The sequence below is a fragment of the Scomber japonicus genome, chromosome 15 (assembly GCF_027409825.1).
Source record: "Scomber japonicus isolate fScoJap1 chromosome 15, fScoJap1.pri, whole genome shotgun sequence".
NCBI classification, from domain to species: domain Eukaryota; kingdom Metazoa; phylum Chordata; class Actinopteri; order Scombriformes; family Scombridae; genus Scomber; species Scomber japonicus.
The window spans coordinates 18,363,326-18,371,157 of NC_070592.1; the positions used below are offsets into that span (position 1 = coordinate 18,363,326).

At 38.3% G+C, this 7,832-nt stretch overlaps 2 protein-coding genes across 3 annotated transcripts in view; one reads left to right on the forward strand and one right to left on the reverse strand.

The window, feature by feature from the left end:
- Positions 1-4,115, forward strand: part of ctnnal1 (catenin (cadherin-associated protein), alpha-like 1) — a 50,384-nt gene extending 46,269 nt beyond the window's left edge. For both annotated transcript variants that reach the window (XM_053333853.1, XM_053333854.1), the window contains exons 17-19: positions 608-727; positions 1,388-1,471; positions 2,493-4,115. In XM_053333853.1, the coding sequence (XP_053189828.1) occupies positions 608-727; positions 1,388-1,471; positions 2,493-2,663 (375 nt within the window). In that variant the 3' untranslated portion in view covers positions 2,664-4,115. The remainder of the gene's footprint in view (positions 1-607; positions 728-1,387; positions 1,472-2,492) is intronic.
- Position 4,116: 1 nt separating this feature from the next.
- On the reverse strand, positions 4,117-6,361 carry abitram (actin binding transcription modulator). Its single transcript, XM_053333870.1, has 6 exons — positions 6,189-6,361; positions 5,963-6,014; positions 5,193-5,322; positions 5,020-5,096; positions 4,853-4,922; positions 4,117-4,581 (listed from the first exon to the last, which is right to left on the reverse strand). The coding sequence occupies exons 1-6, from the start codon at positions 6,268-6,270 to the stop codon at positions 4,444-4,446; spliced, it is 549 nt and encodes a 182-aa protein (XP_053189845.1). The 5' UTR covers positions 6,271-6,361; the 3' UTR covers positions 4,117-4,443.
- Between the last annotated feature and the right edge of the window lie 1,471 nt (positions 6,362-7,832).

Sequence of the window (7,832 nt, forward strand, 5' to 3'; positions counted from 1 at the left end):
TCATAATCAAGAGGCTCTGCTCTTCAACTTGCCTCACGCTTTCTGATTAATTACATCAAACAAACCGGTGCTAATGGAGTCCCTCTGTCTGATCCTCTTCTCCTATTCTTCTTTGGCGCCATACATTCTCAGAGCACACCTGTGTCGCCCTCACTGAAATGATGAAGCTATTTATGCAAATGTGCTTAAGAATTTTTAATTGAGGTTTAAGAGGTTTTATGTACTTTTGTCAGTCAGACTGAGTAGTGCTACCCTGAATAAAAGAGCTTGTGTTTTTCGGTCGCTTGTGGCAGTGTGCGTGCATGTAACTGAAGTAGATTGATGGCCCCCGTGACTGAGATCTAGGGATTAACTCAGCTGGATAACAGACTTTAGCAGTAGATCATGACCTGACTGTTGATGATGGATTACATGAAGCAACACTCAATTTTCATTTATTTTATCCCCTTTTTTCCTTTTTGTGATGCATGTTTGACCAAGAGCATTGTAAATCCTGTCCAGTAACTCTATCAATGCCTGTATATTAAACCACCCTCCCTGGCAAGTACCATCATAAACCATCTCTGCTGTCCTGAAAGACATCTCGCACCCTTTTTTTCTGTTCCAGCTGGTTGATGAGGAAAAGTCAGCGGTGATGACAGAGATGGAGAAACTGGTGGCATTGTGCCAACAGCTGCAAATGGGGGCCAAGACTCCTGTACAGGGCAAGACTGCCACCTTCCAAAAGGTACCCATACTACGCCTGTGTGTATCTCTCCCTTAGCATCTTTTGTTGTTGGTGTATGTACACTTGTTATTAATATGGATAAATTATGTATTTTGCAGAGTCTGTGTTGTGTTTGATTCACACTAAATGAGTCATATCACACAGGACTATGTACATAACAGACTTACTAGAGGATCATTAGCTTTGAAAGCATCAAAACTATCTAGACAACAACATTTGGGCATCAGTGAACACAGTAGAGCATGACTAACCGAGTTACTTCATTAGTAGCTATGGCATAATCTTTGAGTGATCTGTGAATATAACCATTATCAGACACAGGGCATTAGATTAATGAATCTATGTGGAATTAATGAGCATCTCGGGCAGGGATGAGTTGCCTTAGGTCACCTTGTAATATCGGCAAAGGTTGGAATCAAACGGATGGGATGAAGAATAGCATGTCCTCTGACTAATGAGCGTATATGTATTTGCTCCCATCTCTCTGTCTCTCTATCATGATGTTCACTATATCATTTATCATTAATGAGAGAGTGAGTCTTTCACGGGTCATTAAAAATGGGAAATGTAAAGATGTTTGCGTGGGCGGCTAGGTTGATGTGTCGGTAAGTGTTTGTGTATCCACACTGAATGTAAAATAGTGTTCTCCTTTTTCTCTAGGTGGACTCATCCATTCAGAAAACCAGAGGCATTTTGACTGTTGTCCTCTCTCTCCTCCCTGTCTGTAACAAGCTCAACAGAAAGGTGACAGCCACTGAATGGGACACAGCACTCATGACTGAATGACTGGCTCTCAAGCAAGCTATGTGGAAATCTACTGAAATAGAGGAGAAACAAATGTTAGTGTAGCCAAAAAAAAAGATTAAACCTCCAACAACATTTTTACATACATGTACATATTATCACCATTTAGATTTTTTATGGTGAACTTGCAAATATGTGCCTTAACATCAAGGCAGGCAGATATGGAACAAAATTAACATTTCTGGCCAGGTGACAAATGTTAGTCTAGTATTCACTCTCCTTTTAAGTTTTTTTAGGGAAGTGAATTGCCTTCACCAGAGAAACTAATTGGAAACACCCATAATTATGACTTACTATCTTGGAATTAAGAGTAAAGAGCTCATAATTATGAGATAACAGGTGATACTGTATGCCACATTTTGTGATCTGATTAGGAATTTCAGCTATTTTTCTATTCCAAATGTTTGTATCATACTTAATTACTTGCTTTATTTTGCTGTTACCAAACATGATGCTAAAAGGGTTTAATTAGGGTCAAAATGTTGATAGTTTTGTTTGCATCCCATACTAGTTTATCTGCCTTACCAGTTGAGGCCTTACTTTTTTTCTTTGGTGAATGCTATGTGCTTGCATAGTTTCTGGTCTCCAACTCTTTAGTTGCTGAATATGCCCATTTCTTCATCTGCAGCTAGTGTCACTTAGTGTAATTGTGACTGCCTGCTGTTTGGAGCTGGGCAGGTGGTATACATACACATAGTTTTAGTTTTAGAACTTTGTCACTGAAAACAACCGCCTGATGTGGCCAAAAGAGACACTAATGAGGACAGTAAGAGTGAATTAAAACAGTAAAGTTGCTGGCCCTGAAAGTCAAACAAGCTCAAAGACCCAAAACTGTGCTGTAGAATCACTACTAGCAAGCCTTCTCATGTACATGTAGTCATATGATACATTGCTTATAGACAAATATAGGTTCTAGCAACTTCTCTTTCTGTTAATTTCCTCTTGTGCTGTCCATTTGCAGTACAAGTCAGAGAGGAGCAGCCTGGGTTCCCCACAGGACTGGAAAGAAAGGCAGGATGCATCCACACCTGTCAAAGAGGAGGGAGCTCTCAACGGCAAGAATACCAACGGCTTCGGTGTCAAGTCCTTGGAGCAGCACATGACTGGTCTCAACCTGCTAGAGAGCAAATAATCAAGGAAACATTCACCTCCACTATTCTCCCTCAGAGAAGCACATAGCCAACCTCACCTTGCTGGAGAACATGTAATCCAGGAAATACTTTACTCCCCTCATCCTCATGCACCAACTTTAGAACGGGCCAGAGCCATGGCATGAAGATGGTTGCATTGTCAGAGTTTGCATTGGCTGTCTCAGTGAATAATTATACGGTTTACTGCAGAAAAAGCAGATCCAATCCTTGCTCTGGGGCAGTACCTCGGCGTAGCTTGTTACCTGAAGCACCACTTCCACCCCAGTCCACAAGATGGAGACAATCACTCAACACTAAGACTTGGTCATTTGAAGTGAGCCTCCTCAAAGAGGGGCCTGGCACAAACCTGATTTTGGAATTACTTTCATTTGTATTCTATTGGGCAGATAAACTGATCAGAAATCAGGTAAAAACTCCTCTTGATGCTCACCTCAGCCATATATCTGTCTCACTACGTGCCTCTGTGTAACAAACATATTTGCTTTGTGGTGTACCGTAACTGTGTTGCACATCTTAGCCAAATGAAAAAGAAAAAAAAAACAACAAAATAGTGACATGGCTGAAAACCCAGTATGCATGATGCCATCATCACCATACCCTTGTGTTTGAGTCTCCTGTGGTCAATGTGCCATGGGCTTGTAAAGTACACTTGTTATGTAATGTTAGCCATAGTGGTACATTGTGTCCTTAATTACTTGCATTGTAGTCTCCTATGGATAAACATTTTAAAAGTTAATCATGACATGTGATCAGTGTCTAATTTCCATACCATTTGCTATGGAGTGTTCACCATGTGCTGTTAGTAACAGAATGCAAAAATCACAGTTTCATGCCAAATATGATTGTCCTGGTGAAGACGCTTTCATCTTCAGCTTGCTTCTAGACTAAAATATAAAACTCATCACTGGAGATTTATTTCTGTTTTGACCTGGTCTCTCCAAATAATCAGCTCATCAAGATTTACCACTAAGATACTTTTGGAAAGACAGGACTTTTTACTTTCCTGAGCATTATCAAATCATATTCAGTATACTGTAACACTTTTTTTCTTACAAAAGAAATGGAAGTGTCAAATGGAGCCTTGAAGTGTACTTGTTATGAAGACTATCCTTGTGAAGCTGCCTAGTAGGCCAATATGTATTAAATGGTATATGGTATGTATTATATGGTACTTAAAGTATATATATATATATATATATATACATACAGTATGATAATGACTTTGGTACTAGGCGAGGGCACAACAGTGACTGAAATGAATAGCATACATTAAGCTTTAGAGATGTTTGTACTGTTTGAGAGCAGCTAAGGATGCTGGGTATTGTAGTGGCTCTACAGATGTGAAAAAAAATCATAGATCTAGTTTTGGACCATCTATTCTTTTGACAATTGAAAGGTTAATAAAAGTGACACAAAAAATAAACAATATTTTTCTTAAATCACTGTTTGTTGGTTTTCTTTATTGACATTTTAGAAAAATAATCGTAACTAAAGATTATTTGGGGTTTTTAACAACAGAATTTATGTCATGCTCTGTTCTATTTTTTTATTATCAAATTAGAAAAAACAAAACAATAAATAAAGCACTTGGAAGCCGAGTTCTTCCTGAAAACATATTCAGTGTATAATAGCAAAGTGCATTGTTTGCATTATACACAACAGTCCCTCTGAAGTGAACCCGTGTAAATTTTGCTTTCCATGATAGTGCATCACTCTTCACTGAACCAGGTGGAAGTGGTAAAGGGAGAACAATGCGCTCTGTCAAGAGGTTTGTGATTGGGCAACACTCCGTTTGGATACGACACTCTCAAACTGTTCTCTGGTCAACAAGTTCTCCGTTATGCTCTTGCTCTCCTCAAACTTCGGCAGGATGACAGCAATGTATCCTTCTGTGGATGGCTGTTCAGGTTTGACAGACAAAAACAATGAAAATGACATACATTTGTTTTGATAACATTCAATCCTAGTGGGGAAGTGGGCGTGCTCTCCTCATGGACAATACTGTAATCTAGAACATGTATTTTTAATGTGTTGACTTTAAAAGGCATTTGACGAGTATGCAGGCTGTGCAAATAGATGTAGAGTAGATTATTTGTAATTCACATGATCAGAGAGAACATATAGATGATGTCAAGATGCACATAAAATAATGATGAAAAAATATAATTACCTTTTCCAGCAAGAGAGCAGGTCTTTCTAAAATACTCTCATTGACCTCAAGAAGACGGCCCCTGATGCAGCTAAATAGATGATAGATTTGGGTCACAGATTGAGACACACTGGCAAAATGTTAATTAACCAGGCATGCATGCTTCTAAAAACAAATGATGGGCTCACCTGTAGACTGTGTACTCAGTTTCATCTGTGCATGTTATCCTACACAGAGGTGCAAAATCAGTAAGGAACTGACCCCCCTGTAGCATAGAAACAAAGGGTGGCGGTTAAAGGCCTTGATAAGGGTGTCATGCAAAGATTAATGGATAAAGATCAAAATTGCTTTATAAAATTACCCGCTTGGACTTCCCCGATACTTTGTTGTTTAGCCGACTGCATGCATTACTGATCTGGTAATTGATGTTTTTGATTGTTCGCCCATTCTGAAGGACCGGGTGAGTCTCTGCTAAAGTGATGACACATAATCTGGAAAAAGAAAACACAAATTTAAAAGTGAACTTTAAAAAAAAACAACTCATCAAATTTGCAATATTAGTCATTCAGTCACTTTTATTAAGTGGAGATTAAATCCAGTGTAACACATAATTTAGTCACTAAGACACACTGAGTGACCAGAAAAACTGTAACACCTGTATACTATAATATGCAATCAATAGTCTTAATGTCATATTAAATGTATACATCACCCTTATGATGAAGCGTATACTTCCTGAATGTTCTTTGTATTGTTGTTTTATTGGGTAGCATTACATTTATCGATGTTTTTAAAAAATTAGTATGTATACTGTAACTTTCAATAAAATAAAAGTCAAGATAAGACTAAACTGATCCACAGAGGGGAAATTCACGTGTTAAAGCAGTGCAAAAAACAAGGAAACAAATCAAAACTAGACTAAACTAAAACTAATAAATTCAAACAAAAGTGTAAAAGAGTAAAAATAATTGAATACAATCTATACATTATGAACATTACAATACGTGGGCTATATACGTGACCAATAGTAATAAAGGAACATTTAAAATGAGAAAGATATTAAAGTCACTCAGTCCATACCACAGTCTATGGTCCATACTTAGTTTGAGTGTATAACTAGGCATCAGTTACCTGTTTGAATGCTGCAGGATACAGTGGTCCTCACACGGATTCCCCTTCATATCTAAATACAAAACAATAATTCATTTTAAACGCTTTCAGTATCTCTTGAATGAAATGCGTCATTAACATTATTAACATCTCTTAAGTCTCTAAATCTAAGTATCGTTAGCTAGGTTAACCACCAACCAGCTAACATCAGCTAACATCACAAACAGTTAATTAAAGTTGGATTTACCGGCTCTATACCAGCGTGTGTAATATCGGTCGATAACTGAAGGCGCATTTGCTTCTGTGTCTTTTTGCTCAATGCCGTCCATCAAAAATATTCACTATACAGGCTGTAAAAAAAAAAAATAGATAATGTGCACTGTGTACCAGTTCTTTAGCCACTACTTTGCTTGACGGACACTAAATTGGGTCACACATGGCGGTGCCACCTTCAAAGGAATCCGAAAGCTTTAGCAGCAAATAGTTCCGGATAGTTTTTTTTCGCCTCTTCTGGATTAAAAGAAGTGAACTCACTACCTAAGGTTATACTTTAATTTTCAAATATGTCACATTTATTTATTCGAGAAGAATGGAATACAGTGTTGGTGAAACCTAGCTGTACTGCAGCACACAGCTCTTAAGAAAAGGGCCATCTGAAAACTCTGCTACAACCTGAATGCTGTTCGTTTCTCTGGACAAGTAGGCACACATTTGCTCTACGTCGGTTTGACTTTAACTACATGAGGATGTAATTTTAAACTATCTCAAAACATCTGTTGTTCAGTCTCAAACTGCTGGCCACTGAAGTATCCCGGTCGGATATTGTCACTTTAGTCACTCTTAATTATTTTTGGCCACTCTTCCTCAAGGTTTGAGGACTAGATTTACTTGGCCATGCTTATGCTGATGTAAACTGCAATTACATCACATACCTGTTGCAACATTGAGAGAACAGTTGCTCACTTTGGCCACTAGATGTCAGACTAGTGCTAACTACTACAGCATACAGTGTCTCTATAGTCACTGTGATTTAACTCTGTCCTTGCAAACGCCTCATCAAATTGATTCAAATACAGTCCATCTGCATGATGGCTACACCATCATATCTGTTCATCTTAATGAAAATAACATCACCAACTAAACATTTTAATGTTTGATATTTTTACATTTTTTTAAACATGTAAAGGAGTTTACAATATGCTACAGCTTTGAGGCATCTCACAAGGGTAGTTTTGGAACATCACTTCAGTTTCAATGCATAAAACAGATGGTCGTATCAGTATGGTGAGTCTGCATCTTGCAGGATTATGTAATTAGAGGTCTCTGAGAGAAGGGATGCAGGAATGAAGGAATGTTCCCTTCCCTGGATTTCACAAATAGACCCTCACTGACCCAGACCAATCACATACCGGACATATCTTGCTTGATGTGTTCTTGCACAATGTGGACAATGCTGAGAGAACATTTTCAGGGGATTGGCCTGGGCACGAGGCAGATTAAGTAATGATGACTTCATCTTGGTCACATAATTGAGAGAAAAAGAATGGAAGAGCAATTGAGACTCAGCTGACGTTTGAGGGCACAAGGAGTTTTCCATGTATCTACTCACCATTACCAAGACTTGGAAAGTTTTGCTGTCAAGGCCAATCGTAATGACTTTTTCCATTACTTCTGCGTCTGTGGTACTGTAGGCTATAGTCTGCAATTAATTCAGAGATGAAACACAAAACCAGTGTGGAAACAGTGGACACAAAGGGAGTATCTCGTAGATATGCAATCTTGCATCAAGATTAAAATACTTTCATGTCCCATAAGTTATCCTTTATATGAGTGAAAGGCTTTACTTGTGATCATTTTCCAGAAATCTACCTTAGCAAGCAGCTATCACAAC

Bases quoted from the DNA above. Each gene is read 5' to 3' on its own strand.
- abitram (XM_053333870.1), bottom strand. From the start codon at position 6,270: ATGGACGGCATTGAGCAAAAAGACACAGAAGCAAATGCGCCTTCAGTT. The intron at 4,923-5,019 runs GTGAGCCCATCA...TCATCTATTTAG, and splicing joins ACTGAGTACACAGTCTACAG to CTGCATCAGGGGCCGTCTTC. The intron at 4,582-4,852 runs GTAATTATATTT...AAACCTGAACAG, and splicing joins CTGCTCTCTTGCTGGAAAAG to CCATCCACAGAAGGATACAT.